This window comes from Osmerus eperlanus, chromosome 20 (genome assembly GCF_963692335.1).
Source record: "Osmerus eperlanus chromosome 20, fOsmEpe2.1, whole genome shotgun sequence".
NCBI lineage: Eukaryota > Metazoa > Chordata > Actinopteri > Osmeriformes > Osmeridae > Osmerus > Osmerus eperlanus.
Genome location: NC_085037.1, coordinates 9,472,758 through 9,488,686, shown reverse-complemented (window position 1 = coordinate 9,488,686; position 15,929 = coordinate 9,472,758). Strand labels below are relative to the sequence as shown.

The window sequence follows — 15,929 nt, the reverse complement described above, 5'->3', positions numbered from 1 at the left end:
GAATGGGATGCAATGAGCTTTGATTAGCATTGGTGACGCGAAAGCTTCTGTCTTTAGCTTTCCCTGTCTTTTTTTGTCCTATTAAACTCCACAATTCTCGCATATAATGTCTGTTTGTCTCTTTCTTCCCCTCTCTCTCTCTCTCTCTCTCTCTCTCTCTCTCTCTCTCTCTCTCTCTCTCTCTCTCTCTCTCTCTCTCTCTCTCTCTCTCTCTCTCTCTCTCTCTCTCTCTCTCTCTCTCTCTATCTATCTCTCTCTCTCTCTCTCTCTCTCTCTCTCTCTCTCACTCTCACTCTCACTCTCACTCTCTCTTTCTCACAGCCACACACACCCTCTTTCTCCCTCATTCTTTCTCATTCTCATGTGGAAAACCATGTCTGCTGTAGTGCTTGGCATTCCTGTGGTTTGACTGGCTCTTCCTGCCCTGAACGAGAACCACGGCTGCAGTAAAGAACATTCCAAAAGTCTTGTCGATTTTTTTTCTTTCTTATTTTATTAGTTCAATTTGTCTTTTTTTAACCAGGTAAAGACTGTTCGTCTGGAGCATCTGAAGAGTTTGGAAGTAGTATAGTAATGAAGTAATGTAAATTGTATGACACATACATGTATTTATGTCTAATTGGAGATTTAAGCCTCCCAGCTCCGTATATGTACCCGTCCAAAAACGTGTAGTAAAGCACAAACACACAAACACATGCATGTCTTCATGCACACATGCACATACACACAGAGTACGTTACACAATCTGTCATTCAATATAACACAGACCGACAGTTAAAAAAAGTTGCCTCACAGTAAGATTCAGACCTAAAGGCTGTGATTTTTCACAACAAAGTCCTTTTCCGCATTAAGGAGCCAGAATGTGGTAATTGCTGTCTTTTTCCGTTTTGCATTTGTCAGGCACCTGCCTGTAAACCCTGCTTTGTTCCCTGACTTACAGGTTGTCTTTTTCCATTACAAACATAAACACACTCTGCCATCCATTTATACAGCTGGAGCTCTTTAGAGAGGGCACAACAGCTGTGCATAACCCCCAGATTTAGTTTGGAGACAGTCATTGCATCGTGCCATTCTCTGCTGCTATATTTAGAAGACCCCAGGGTTCTCGAATCAATAACAAACCATCAACGACAATGAACAGTGAGCCACTAATAAATTTAAGCCACCTGAAAAAAAATTTAATCTAACATTTGTATTTCGCCTCTCTCTGTGACTACCAGCTGTGCTTCAGTACAGTGGTTAATTAAACACTGTGTCCACCTTACCAGAGCAGACAGAACTACAGATATGTGAACCCCTGCTAGCATTGCAGCATTATCACTGAGATTTAGACTGTCACTCTTTAGAACACTCCTCCAAGCAGTGATGCAAAATTATATTATACTTAAAGTATTCTTATAAAGTATAAGTACAAACATACTTACATATGTTAAAGTTAAAAAAGAATGTGATTATACAAAATCAGCACACTTGAGGTAAATTTTCATTTGAGTAAAGAATTATGTAATGAAAACGTATGAAGCTTACATTTATTACATTTCTATTTAATTTAAGTATACTCCTTTTCCATTTGGGAACAATGATAACCTGTGTGAGGAGGAAGGCCAAATCATCAAATAATTTCTGCTGTAGCTTGCTACGCTACAACTCATTTGGCACACACATCTTCTCTCATGAGCAGACACACAGACACACAGACACACACACACACACACACACACACACACACACACACACACACACACACACACACACACACACACACACACACACACAACAGGATGAACCAAAGTTCTTTAATCAAGCATTTAGTGCAATAATAATGTTACGGTAAATAGTATAAGCTGTGACAGTAATCAAACCTTTTTTTCATTCAGTCAAGAAAAACAAGACAGGAAAAAAATTGTAAAGGCCAATTTCCAGTAAAATCCCAACACATCGCCAGTAAAAGCCCCTCCTGCCTGTGTCTGTTATTATAGCCTTGTTTATGGGTCAGGTCTCACGGACAGCAGGTTCAAACTCTTATGGCATCCTATCCACTGCTAGAGCATGCCTCTTATAACACGAAATGTAACTTTTCACATTTCATTTTCTGCGTGAACTGGCTTAGCAGGGGTATTGGGTGGCCTGTAGTGCAAGTGGTAAGGACTGCAGAGGTGTGTGTGTGCATGTGTGTGTGCTTGTCAGTTAAGGGAGGTGGGTTGCAGTCAAAAGACCAGAAGGCGTCTTATGATTCAGACCATGGTTCTCTGAAGCCTGTATTCACCCTCAGCCCTGAGTTTGGTTGGCACAGAAGCACTTCATCACCCTCCCGCCACAACATGCCTGTCCAGCAAACAGTCTCCGAGCCCAAGGCCGGCCTTCCCAAGGCAGTGCCGTGCGTGCTGAGCCAACCTGCGGCGGGTTGTGTACTTCGCTAGGGGCTCATACTGTCTGTCTCCTCCTTACGTAAGCTTTTCATAATCCCAAGGTTTTTTCAATTAGGCTACACCAGGTTACAGAACTTACTGCAGCTGTATAGTCTCCAGAAAGGGTCTATAGTTAACTCAGTGAACTGCCGAGTCCAGCTGACACTGCGACTGAATGTGCTTCATCCAGCCCATGGCAGCGAACGGTGTCTTTGAACAACCCTGAACCACTTCCAGTTACAGTACACTTCTGTGGGTGAACAATATATAATAAGCAACAGGGCTGAGACAGCAATGATATGTTTCAAATAGGATTTCCCATTCTGCGTTGGAGAGAATAATAACGACGAGCCATGGGCTCTTCTGTTGCTGGAACCTTGGTTGCTCCGGACAGACCTCTTCTCAAGGTTATTTCACAAATCAACGTCTCCTCCTTGCCCAAAACACAGCTGTGTGTTGGAGCACAAGTTAAACACTTACATTTATGCAAGTCACAGTTAATCATGTGAGTAAACAGTGCCCTGCAAACACCATCCATCACGTTTCCTTCAGTGTTCTCATACACACCAATCCTTCTCATGCTGTCTCCATTAGAGATCTCTGATCAGAGATGACGGAGGACCACAAGAACGCTGCCACTCTGTGGGACTCTCTCTGCTCCCACATGGTGCATCGGATGTTGGCTGGATGTCTGTAGGGAGATGAACAGCCCCAGGATGCAGCCCCACTCCTGACTGAGTCACTGAACCTTGCCAGCATCTCAATGGATTACATATCAGTTTCCTCCTCCTTCCCCTCCTTGGTTACCGCCACCAACGTAGTGGGAGATACGGTAACCACAGACCTTTGACAAACACTGAGTCAGCGTAGAAGTTCTGAACCAGTTGGGATCAGAGGGGAGTTTTGGACAGCTGGATTAAAGCTGCATTCCAACCTCAGGGAGGAGACATCTAAACAAACCCAAACAGCAAAGTTTGCAAGAGCTCCCAATCTGATTGCCATTAAGGTCATGTCAATCTTGGGTCAAGCAATTCTGAGTTATGTTCCTTCAGCTTTTCATTATTCGAACACGCCCCAGAAAATTTGCAGTTATCCATTTCCCTTCACGAAGGCTGGAGAATGTCCTATAAATCAGGGCCAAGCCAGCTCTTTCCATGGCTTAGTGTATATGAGAACTCCATGGCACACACAGAGGAGGCGAGCCTACTAGACTGGGGAGTGAGGGACGACTCCAAAGGGTTCCCAGCCACAGCCACGGTGATCCTGACGTCATATCGCATGTTTCTGCACAGACACGAAACTGGCGGGACCACCCCAGAGTTTTGGTGGGGTTCCCCCACAGGAATAGAACATTCATTTCAAGCTTCATAATTCACTTTTTTATTTTATAAAAGCTATGCAGAACTTCCCTTCACCTCCCTCACAAACGCAGACCTGGCCTTCAGCTGCCTTTGAAAGGCCACCAAACAATGAGAGTTTAGTAGATCCAAAATATTCGAAAAATCATTCAATCTCCCATGTACCCATGCAGAGTTTTACATGTACCGGTAATTGTTTTACACACTATCTAGAATGTATACAGTAAGTACCACACACTGTACACACAGCAGGGTTTCTGTATGTTCTCTTCACACATACAAAAGAACATTATAGGAAAGCAAAGGGATGAAGCGAATATTGTAAACCACTTGTGTCAGTGACAATCCGGTATTCACTGTTCCATGTTTTAACAAGGTGGTCGGACCCAGCTGATGAAACACAGGTTTACTGGAAGTGCCGACCTGGGAATTTGGGATGGAGGAAAGGACTGGAATATTTTCACTGAAAATGGGAAAGACAGAATGTGTTTGACCCATTGTGGTATAGGGGTCAGTGCCCAGGTAAACAAAGAGATATGTATAGACCAGAAGGTCAGTTAGGGATATCATCGTCTCTATACATAGGGTAGGGGAAGGCAGGACATGGTTCACCTGCTAGGAGGACAAGCAGCAAGTATGGCTGGGCAGGTGTGGAAACACAAAACAGTGTGTGTGTGTGTTTGTGTAAGTGGTGGAACATCTGGACTGCAGACTGAAGCCCCTGTCTGTCATTCCTGCATCCTGTGACAGGGCTACACAAAAGGACAAGCAGATGTTCTGGAATGAGTGGACATCTCCCGGACATTCTGTCTCCCCACGCAACTACAGAGGCAGATTACGTGCTGACTGGCCATCCTAAATCAGTGGTTCACAATAACATCTCACATATTTATCTTTCGAATTACATGTGTGTGAATTGATTAGGCTGGATAAAAATAGCAACTTTGAGATGAAGTACAAAGTGAAGTATGCACTGATGCAGACCTCATATGAGAAAATGCTATGCTGCATGTGCATCAATGATGACAACAATGTTAAACGGAGAGAAACAGGATGAAATCGTCAGCTGTCATTTAGTACTTGGTCTCCATTATTCCCAGACGATGCCTCAGAACAGCAGTTTACCACAGCAATAGGACAAAGAGCCCTTCTCCAAAAACCTTAAGGCAAGGAGAAGGTGGAGGAAAAACAGAGTGGGGAGGGCAAAATGAAGGCTGGCCAAGCGTGTGAGGAATGTACCAGACTTCAACAACATCCTGAGGGAACAGAGACGGAACGCAGCGGCGCAGCTCTGTCCAGGAGCCCTGACTATTTTTAGACTCCCATCTCACCTCATTAAAAGAAGGATTGGTTTTGTAACCCCAGCAGGTCCTGGGGACAGGGAGACCACATAAACTCACAGTCCTTTCTGTTTCGGTGCTCTTTCTCTCCACCCGCATCACGGCACATTATGCAATGTAGGCATTGGTATTTTAACAGGCTTTCCCACTGGTTAAGATGGGCTTTTTCCAATTAGTCTTATTCAGGAGCAGGAATTCTCTGTGATTTGTCTTTTTTGAGTTACCATGCTAGCAACTGCAGAGTCCTCAAAGGTTACTCCATACTTTATGTGATGGTAGTGCTCATCAGGAATATCCTTTGGCAAATTAATTTTCAAGTGACAATAAAAAATGCAAAAACTAATATAAATAAATGAGCTTCAGAACTTAACATTAAAACGCTTTTTGTATCTCATCACTGTTTTATTTGCAAGTTTTCAATCTCTTCACCCACTCCTTCCAGTCCAGAGGGCCTTGTGTAAAAAAGAGCCAATATTGTGCTTACGCCGATCTTTTACTTCTTTGATCCACCCATCTCATACAAACTATACATTTGGGTCCTTATTTTTATGAGTGTGTTCTCATTAAAATTAGGTGGGTCAGACAGCCCTTGGTTATTGATGCAGACAAAGTTCTTCTGGGCCAATAACGGAGTACCGAACAGAACCCAGAACATCGGACTGAACAGATAAAAAAAACGATGATTCTTGGTTGAACGGGGCCTAACGTGTCTGACAGAGATGAAGTAAGCGGCTGTCGTCAGTCTTGAGTGCTCTGCAATGGTGGTGCGATATGGGAACAGGTGCTTGCATAGGCACAGTCATCGACAACATTCCCACAGGGGGATCAGGCGAGTGAAGGGGGAATCCGGTGTGAGTCTTGTTTTCATTAGGCTCAGAAACAGCGGTAAAGCCTCCATGCCAGGGCCTCACTTTGATGTCAGAGGATATGAGGTGGGCATGAGGGAACAACCCTAATGCTTAACCAAGGGACTGGAGACAGAGGGGGGTTTACAGGGCAACTGTCCCGCGGGAAAGACGGGAAAATAAATAGGCGGATATAGTGTAAGATTAAAGTGTTGAACTAACGTCTGGAGGAGGAGAGCAAGGTTCCAGATTGTACTGTGTGAGAAAAAGGCGATTGTATCACCTCAGCAGAAACTGAATCCTTGCTTGCAGGAATACTTTTTTCACATCCCGCATACAGTATTTTTCTGATTGACTCCCATTTTAGCTGCTTTGTACATCTCAGTCTCAGTTGCAAAAACATTGACATAAATGTCGAAGGTTCAAAGGGTTTGTCTGGGGTCTGGGAGACCAGGCTTGATCCATGCTGTAGGAGGGGGTTTTCTCTCCTGGATAGCCAAAGTGTTTGTGGGAGGCCTGATGGGGTTCAGAGGTGAGAAACCAGGGCCTGAGGACTGACCTCCCACTGAGTATAACTGTTATGTTAGACTCTGTGACCTTACTTACTACTACCACGATTGTGTCCAATCAGAACATGAAAGATAGACAATGTTACCGCTGATTGAAAGGGGCCCTGTGTCCCCGGCCCCTCCATATGATGCACTAAACATTGTCTACTGTAATTACACAGCTTGGTAGAGCAAATACTGGAGCCGATGATGAGCAACAAAAATCCTTGATGTTGTATCGGTTCAAGGTAACAGGCGTGAAGGAAACTGATGGTCGAGGCCCACCTTCAATTTCTGACATCTCAGCAGGAAAGTTACCCGGTGTAATCAGTTTGCCCCGATCGCACCGCAGCCCTCATGCTCAGCTCTACACTCCCTGGCTAATCCTTCTCTAATAACACTGGTCAGCGCACTAACAGGTGAGGTCATCGGGCAGGAAATGCGAGTCAGCTGAGATAAAAGAGTGCGCTTTGTGCTGGGAAAGGAAGGTTGGCTATGAGGGGCCATGACCCCTTCTCCATCTCTCCCCTCGACAGGAGATCAAGCAGGAAACGACCAATAAGCCAACCTCCCGGCCCTTCCACAACATCTGTGAAACAAGACCTGGTACTCCATGCATGCTGGATCTCAGAGGATGTTGATGTCTGACATCTCAGCAATGTTTCGATTGATTAATTTTTTTTTCACAGCAGAGCTTGCAGTGTCAGTGTGTAAAAAATCTCAGGTCCTTGAAGGGTTCTCTAGCCAGTGATCTGCAAGGCAGTTGTAAAAGTGTTGATTTTGTGATGAATGGTCTTGTTCCAGACCCTGAGTGGCTTGGTTGCAGTTAGTACATGTGTGGCTTTGGCTGATGGCTGGAGTGAGTCATCAGAGGACTGTGGTGGCCAAAAGCATCAGGTTGAGAGCAAAGCCAGTGAAACACCTTTACTCATATGCACCGTTAATAATAATACAGGATGCAATTACGTCTGCACATTCTGTAATAACTCTTTGAAGCAGAACACCTGTTTTTATCTAGTGTTCATAACATAGTTGTTGACAGGAAAGAGGTCGATTAAGTATTTTGTAAAAGAACAAACAAACAAAAAACCTTGGCTGACAGTTAAGTGCAAACAATACATTGCAATAATCCAATATTCAGATAATAACGGTTGTCAACACACTTCAAACATTAAAGACACAAGTCTCTGCCTTTCTCTCTCATCAGGCTTTGTTGTGATGCAGGCCACCCTGTGGTCATGTATGGTACCACAACAACAAGTCGTGCATAGTAGCATCAACAAGGACACAGAACAGAATAACATGGACACTGCAATCAAAGCAGAGTCACACGTAAAACACAGAGTTGACCTTTTTCAAAACAATGAATAACTGCTGGACTTTTGTTTTTGTCATGTGCAGGTATGTTGGGTGTGGGTATGGGTGTGGATATAGCTCAGTGATAGTCCAGTCAAGCAGAGTGGTAGAGCATTTGACTGCAGATAAAGAAGTCACAGATTCAAATCTCCCCTGTACTTTACGCCACTTTAGATAACAGTGTCCGCTCAACTAATGTGCTATGTTAATCTTGCAACATGGCACAATAATATTACATCACACAGTATTCACTGAATACAGCGACATTGACCCAACAATTGTGCTTGTTTGCCTCTGCATGGCATCAGTCCACTGGATTAAGAGGTGGACTGAATTAGGCGCCTTAATGCTCTCCACACTTTCACAGTTTTGAGAATTTACGGCACTCCTTAGTAACGGTTGTGTTTTGAACTTATGTACATGTTTCAACTGTAAGCCCAGTCCTGACGTTGCCAAGGCACGATTTCCTCCAGCCAACTCTGAGGAGCAGGCGGCACTCTGCCCACTGTCACATTCTGACACTTCTAGGTCCCAACCAAGAGAGAACTGCAAGAAAATATAAAAGGAATACAAAAACAAGAAGAGAGAGACAGAGACAGAGACAGGGGTGGAAGAGCTGGATCATTATTAGCAACATGTTCATTATCTTGGCAATTATGAACTCTTTTGTGATTATGCTCTCTTTGGCGTTTGGGCAAACAGAACGTCTTGACTTTGTAGGTAGACACACAGAAATTTCATGGCACTGGCATTCCCAAGGAAATAGCTGCTAGCGAGGCAAGAGCTGGAGAAACAACAGAACAAAAACAACATTGACATTTTCCCCATGTGTGTTTTCTATTTAACACCTGACAGTGAAGAGTGCACAGGCTGTTCTTGACTTTCAATTATCCTGTTTTGACGTAACAGATCCCACAGTTCCCCCCACCCCATCTCTGAAGAGGATTGTATTAATACTCAGCTTTGATCATGAAAGATTACCACTCTAGCTTTACCCCAAGTTTTGTCTTGATTAGCATTTGTAAAAAATGCTTGACTAGCATTTGTAATTTTCTTAGCAATAGGCTAGCTGTTGCATAATTTTTCTGAAGGGGCTGCATTCTTTTGCTGATGTTCCAGGTCTGTCCATCATACAGATAATACACAAAGTGTGTATCCTGAGGATACAAATGGCATACTTTAATTGAGGGTTTTGGTATCACTCAAATATCCCTGTAGGCCTATGTCACTTTGGATTAAAGTGTCAGCTAAATGAACACATTATTACTATGGAGCATGTTAAAACAGTATCTAGTCCTAGTGTCTTGTGTGTGGAAGTACATAAGAGTGTGAGAGAAAAAAGAAACATCATTATAATTGCAGCCAATATTCAACATCTGCAGACAGTCCTACCCCCTAAGGTACCATTATGATCCCTGTTGTTGTTCCCTGTTGTGTCTGTACTCGGCACCTGTAATCACCTTCAGACAACGGTATGATTAAAACGCGTCTGGGTACATTGTGTGATGTTTGTATCATGAGAAAAAATGACATTGTGTACTTAGTTTCATAACTGTTGAGTTCGTCGTGAACTTAACCCATAAACTAAACAGAAGTCTTTATGTTTTATTTGGCAAAAGGATGCCCTGACTCGGTGTGTATTCTGTGGAGCCACACATACACCAAAGTTCTCAGACGACGTTTTCAGTTCACGCTGTTCAGGGCATGCAAATACCCCACCAAATACCCCATTTATAACTTGTTTCTAAATGAGAAATTTGACACAGTGGCTTGATTAAGGGGAATGTCTGTAGAAACAGCTCGCCTCTGACTCTGTGGAATTAGGAAAGCCATCTGGAATTTGAATATTTTCACCCTTGTGAGTCGCGTGGCATAGCCATGCGTCCTCGGCTACACCCCACTCGCAGAGTATTTAAACCAGAGGTCTTCCCTCCATGCCTCAGTCTAGCCCTCGAGCTGCAGCTGTGCATAAACTGAACGACGCTAACCGCAAGAAAAGGGAACTGCAGTCTCGCTAACTGAACAAAAACAAAGGTGTGGAGTGCGCACGCTGTTGAATTTAAGCATCATGTCTGGGGAAATTACTGCTAGAATTTGTCTTCTTCTGCTAATCGTTTCCACGGTAAGTCTTTTAGATCAACAATTTGTATTCCAATAACAATGATGTAATGTCAATGTAATTTAATAATTTTTACTTGGTTTGCACAAAAATAAGATTGCCTTTGTTCTAATGTCTTGTTGTCACGGAAATCCTTCTTATTTTGCAGATGGACTCTTTAGGTTATTGTAGCCCATGTTAGGAATAGGGAACGCAGTGTGCACTATTCTGATCTTAAAAACATTCCAAAGGAGGTGTGGTCTTGTGAGTACAGCCACAGCACCTCGTGATAGAACAGTAGTAGAAGCAGGGTATCCCTGAATTTCTGCTTTGAGTAAGGAGTCCTCGCATGTCATAATGAGTTTACCGGTATATTAGTTATGACACCAGTTAAACTAATGTGACTCCCAGTTACCCATCTTCATGTTGAGATTTCATTAAAATGCATTTAAATACATGTGAAGATACATGTATGAAAAGGAATGTATGAATTTAATCAGGACTAACAAAGGTCTAAAAGATATTTAATCATTCAGTGTTTTCATATCCAATATCTTGATGCTGAGAGGTGGAAAGTATTTCTTACCTCACCATAGGAATAGTTATCTCGGAAATCCAGGTGGGCTTGTTCCCTGAAATCCAGTGCAGTGTCTCCGTCTTGTGGCAGTAAAGAGCTATTACTAGTGGCCAAAAATCTAACATCATAGAATCTACATGCAATAATTCTCTCGTTTGTTTCATATCTACAGACAATGGCACAGGACTGCTTCCAGCCCTGTGACTGCCTCATGGACCCCCCTCCATGCCCGTTTGGCACCAGCCTGGTTCTGGATGGTTGTGGCTGTTGTAAGGTGTGTGCCAGGCAGGCGGACGAACCCTGCTCCCTCCTGGAGCCCTGCGACCACCACAAGGAGCTCTACTGTGACTACTCTGTACTGAGTGATACCGAGACTGGAATCTGCATGGGTGAGTTAGTTAGTTAACAAGCTGTTCAGTTTGTGGGAACAAGACACTACGTGTAACTTCACAGTCTTGTCATTTCCCAATTCTAATTCTACACAATTTCTATTGTACACATGCTGAACATTGAGGGATTAAGACTGAATTTGACAAAAAGCTTTGGAACTAAAGACTGTGTCCTGTGTGTTTAGCCCAGGAGGGCCAGACATGTGACCTGGGAGGGGTGATCTATCGCAGTGGAGACACCTTCCAGCCCAGCTGCAAGCACCACTGCGTCTGCATGAACGGCGAGATTGGCTGTGTGCCAACCTGTGCCAGTGACGTGCGCCTGCCCTCTCCTGACTGCCCGTACCCTCGTCGCATCCAGATCCCTGGCAAGTGCTGCGAGGAATGGGTGTGTGACCAGACCCCCCAGAACCACCACTTCCAGTCAGCCATGGCTGGTGAGCCTGCCTCTCTCTCTCTCCTCTCTCTTTACTCTTTATCTCCCTCTCTTTGCTTTATCTGTCTTTTACTATCTCTATCTCTCTCTCAAAACTAAATCTAATAATTTCCTTCCTGACAAATATTCCTAATTTTATATTCTTCTCTATGCCTTCTCTTTACCAAATCTCTAACTCCCTCCCTTATCTCTCCATCCCTCCCTCCATCCCTCCTATTTTTCACCACTGAACCCCTGTCTCTCCTCCACTATCAGGACCTGAGATTCACCCCTTGGTCTCCTCTTCCCCTCTATCAGTCTACAGGGAGGTGTCAGCCCATGGACCGGTGCCGGAGAGCCCCAGGGAAAACTGCATTGTTCAAACCACTGAGTGGAGTGAATGCTCAGCCACTTGTGGTATGGGCGTGTCGTCCCGAGTAACCAATGACAACGAGCAGTGTCAGCTAGAAAGGCAGAGTCGTATCTGCATGATCCGACCCTGCCATGTGGAGCAGGAAAAGGACATCAAGGTAAGAAGATACCAACCATCAACAACATGAATCTATATTTCACGACAGGACCATTATTTTTTGGCATAACATGCCATTCGGGGTGTGTGGAAATACTGGCCATAGCAGTTATTCTGGACTTTTTGTGTGTGTCCACAGAAGGGGAAGAAGTGTGTTCGGACACCTAAGACCCACCGTGGCATGCGCTTCGAGCTGTCCGGTTGTAGCAGCACCAGAGTCTACAAGCCCAAGTTCTGTGGGGTGTGTACGGACGGACGATGTTGCACTCCCCACACCACCGTCACTGCTGAGGTGGAGTTTCTCTGCCCAGAGGGGGACTCCTTCCGACGGAAGATGATGTTCATTAAGACCTGCTCCTGTCATCACGACTGCCCACGTGACAATGATATTTTTCTCGCTTCACACACACGCCGAATGATAGGGGACTATGACAATGACATGTGAAGGAAAGGGCCTGTCAACACACACAGTTTCTCTCCCTTCACTAATCCGTTCACAGGCAGCTTGCTGGAGTTCTGGATCCCTCATCTCTCCCTGATATCCACATGCACGTCAACCTAGTTGTAAGACTGAAAAGAAGAATGTGTTTAATTTTCGGATATGAAGTAGTAGAGCTTGAGAATGATACCTTTTGTTTTTCCTTTTGTTCTTTAGATTTTTAGTTTAACGCGCAGCTCTAAAGTAATTTGGTTCTTTGAATGGTCTGCCCGTATGTATGCACACACAGATATGCTGTATGGCTGACTTGACGCACTGAAGGACTCTGTGTAGAGACACTTACCAGATCTTATAGGATACAGAATATCTCACGCACTGCTTTAGTGCCATGGGATGACGATATGGTTGTACAGCTGTAGACTGGGAGGCAGGAGGGGGGGGGCACAAATGTCACATTTTGACATGAAATGTTCTGAAAATAAGACATTTAGGGTTGCAAATCTGTTTAGTATCAGTGTCAGTTTATGATACAGTAATTCTTAGAATATGTATTCGGATTTACATTATTGAGGTAATGTGTATTACTGTGTACACCTGACATAAATTGTTTTTCATGTTTATCCTTTAGTATTTAGTTATTTGGACACACCTATCATTAATCATTGAGTCTCCTTATTTGTTGAAGGTCAAAAGGTGACCACTGACATAATCTGTCTAGTTCAAGGGGTCTTATGTAAGAGCTTGGGTCTCTCTTTAACTTGTTTTGTCCACCCCTAATCACACCCTCGCAGTAAGGTCAAAATACCTACATTACAAACACACACAGTGTGGCTCGGCTGAATAATTATTGTTAAGAATGTTTTTTATTGTTTATTTAAAGAGAAAAGGTAGAAATAATAGAAATTCGGCATTTGACGAATACACCATGTGTAAATACTGTAAGACTGTGTACAGTTTTGTACTATAATTTATGTAACTGTTGTTTAACACAATGTTGTAGTTGTTTTTGTACTGTATCATACTGTTTTTCACTGTAGCCGCCTGGCTAAGATACAAGTGAGTTCCTATTTGTTGCACTTTCATCTATTTCCAATAAAGAAGTTCTATATTTTTTTTATACATTAGTGCATCTTGTCTATAAATAAGTGAATTATAACAGTAGCTATCAGCAGTCTATCTCAGATATTATTATCTTTATTAATCTTTTATCCTCATGCACAAATCAGATTAAATATCTTTTGCATAGCCTTTGCATAAAATGTCCCAGAGAGTTTAGTTTCCCACAGATCAAACAGATAACCAACCTAAACCCTCAGTGAAGTTGAGGGAAAACAAGCAAAATTAAGAAAAAAATATAAAAGAAACCTCAAAAGCGCTTTAGAACATATATTGGAAAGTTTCAAAATGACACAGCAATTTTTATAATTCAAAGCTGTATAATAATCCAAAATGTACAGTGTGTGTTTCGAATGGAATACTTTCATAGAGGATTGGACATATCCTGTGCTGTGTCAAGACAGGAAGTAAACCTTCCATAAAGCGTAGTGGGTTAATCATTACAGAGCACATGAAAAAGGACTTGATAAGCTGCTAAGCTTGCACGTCTGTGTATGAGAGGCACAACAGCACTGCAGTTCCCCCTTATCAGTAGCTGAGGCTTGCAGGCAGGCAGACAGCCAGTTCTGGGGAGCTAATCTGCAGAGTGGGTGTATCTCTGCAGCTCAAGACCCTATCTCAGCCAGCAGATAAACACCAGCATGAGGGCTGGCCCTCGGATCTCATACATTTACTGCGTCTCCTTTTCGGCATGGTCCATCTGCATGGATATGCAAGCCCGTGTGTACAGTATGAGTAGACGTGCTTGTGTTTCTGTGACGTACTTCACAGTGCAATGCAGCATTTTCAGATGACGAGATCCCCAAGAGGAGCTGCATGGGGGAAAGGAAATGTCTTTGCATGAGACAAAACTTTTCTACGTATACATAGAGAAGAATAGCCGTAAACACTCACTTCCATGCGCACACGCTCTCACACACGGTCTCACACACGCACACACACACAGAAACACACTGTGCTCTACTGGACTTTAGGTTTGGTAAAAATAAAACATACATCTGGAAAACACAGTCAAAACAGTAACAGACACAGTAATAAAACATTCATAGTTCTGTAGTTATAAGATGTGCTTTTTTGATGGCCATTTTTGTCTGTTTTCATTTAGTTCATACTGTTGTGTGAAGTACTGCAAGTGGCACATTAGCAATGATGATGGGGAACGAACAACACAATAGCAGTCACTGACCTTATCTGTGGGAGGTGAATGTGGAGTTTTCTGTGAGAACTAATGTATTATAGCGGCCAATCCTCATGCATCATCACAGAAGACACAAAAATGAAGTACATGACACCAGTAGCCTGAGGTCAAAGGACAAACTTTATATGGTTGTGTGTGACAGATTAGCATAGAGGACCAAAGCCACCACCTGACATTTGGGCAGTCAGTTAGGCAGTCCTTTCCTATGATTAAACTGCTCATAGGAAAGTGACTACATTAACCTTTTACCAAAGTATTGGTTCAACTCTGGGGAGTGGGAAGCCACAAGAAAATATACCAGAATAATTGAATGGTTGCATGTGCAAAGATGACAGGATTATATTATCATAGCATAATATTGGTTAAAAAAAAAGACTAATTAACCTCCATTAAAGTGAAATCTATAAGTTGAAAGAAAGATTCAATCACATAAACATGTTCAATTGCTCCGTTGTCCATCAACCTACACCGAACGGGAAGCGATTGAGGGGCGTTTGCAGACCTGTGCAGAAACCATATTTGGTTGTTTTAGTTTTTTGGGGGGCAATTTAGGCTACTTTGTTGCCGAGCAGATGCCACGTTGTTAAGGTCAATGGCTACATCTCCAAGGCAATCGCTTGTTGCTAGGTCCGTAAAAACGTTTATTTACCTCTGCAAACTTTCAGGAGGTATATAAACGGTATTATTAAATTTTGAGAACGTCTTCTGGACCAATAGGAACAGCGTATTGGTCCAATTATTACACTAGTATATAAGAAACAGATTTATGTCCAGGTCATATGGGGTAAAGTAAATAAATAAAAACGCTCAACCTGATATAAATGTGATAAATGCCACAGTGGAGAAAACCTAATTGATAGTGCACTGTACCTGAGATCACGCGCTTTGGTCCAATCGTCTTCATCCAGAGGCGGGTAAATGGAAGTCGCGCACGCAACTGTAGGCTGAGCGAATCCCCATTTTTTCTCACCACAGTGACGTTTTTTGACGGAGGAAGGTTGTGTGCGAGACGGGACATACAGTATGAGAAGCCCCTATGACACGTAAGGGTATTTTGCACGGCCCTCTGATGAGCAAGAACTGAAGACAACAACGCGCTGTCATCCTCTCAGGTAAACCTAAAGAAGCTCTAACTGTCAGCTGCATAGGCTCCGCCAGAAATGATGTTTTGACTGTTTCTCCATCACGCCTGGGGTGGTGGTTGCTTGGTAAATGTTAGTATTTATTTTGAAGCAGTGGCGCAGTGTATTCATTTTATTATCTAGGCCCATGTACAAAATAATGTACAGTCTTTGCAGTCTCTCAGCGATGTA

At 43.2% G+C, this 15,929-nt stretch overlaps 2 protein-coding genes across 3 annotated transcripts in view; both read left to right on the top strand.

Moving 5' to 3' along the window:
- Positions 1 to 9,664: 9,664 nt before the first annotated feature.
- ccn2b (cellular communication network factor 2b) lies at positions 9,665 to 13,421 on the top strand. 2 transcript variants are annotated; one of them, XM_062487140.1, is made up of 5 exons: positions 9,665 to 9,977; positions 10,703 to 10,919; positions 11,105 to 11,356; positions 11,611 to 11,864; positions 12,003 to 13,421. In XM_062487140.1, the coding sequence occupies exons 1-5, from the start codon at positions 9,924 to 9,926 to the stop codon at positions 12,306 to 12,308; spliced, it is 1,083 nt and encodes a 360-aa protein (XP_062343124.1). In that variant the 5' UTR covers positions 9,665 to 9,923; the 3' UTR covers positions 12,309 to 13,421. The 2 variants fall into 2 exon arrangements, with proteins under 2 accessions (XP_062343124.1, XP_062343125.1); XM_062487141.1 differs by having other exon boundaries at positions 9,669 to 9,977; positions 11,653 to 11,864.
- Positions 13,422 to 15,540: 2,119 nt separating this feature from the next.
- The window catches only part of epb41a (erythrocyte membrane protein band 4.1a), a 40,172-nt gene continuing 39,783 nt past the window's right edge, over positions 15,541 to 15,929 (top strand). Inside the window, exon 1 of the mRNA XM_062487126.1 lies at positions 15,541 to 15,728. The gene's annotated coding sequence lies outside the window, so the exon portion shown is untranslated. The remainder of the gene's footprint in view (positions 15,729 to 15,929) is intronic.

What these genes read in the sequence shown, in the direction of transcription:
- ccn2b (XM_062487140.1), top strand. Translation starts at nt 9,924, where the DNA reads ATGTCTGGGGAAATTACTGCTAGAATTTGTCTTCTTCTGCTAATCGTT. An exon ending in CGAGACTGGAATCTGCATGG is followed by an intron (nt 10,920 to 11,104) that starts GTGAGTTAGTTA and finishes CTGTGTGTTTAG; the next exon opens with CCCAGGAGGGCCAGACATGT. An exon ending in AGCAGGAAAAGGACATCAAG is followed by an intron (nt 11,865 to 12,002) that starts GTAAGAAGATAC and finishes GTGTGTCCACAG; the next exon opens with AAGGGGAAGAAGTGTGTTCG.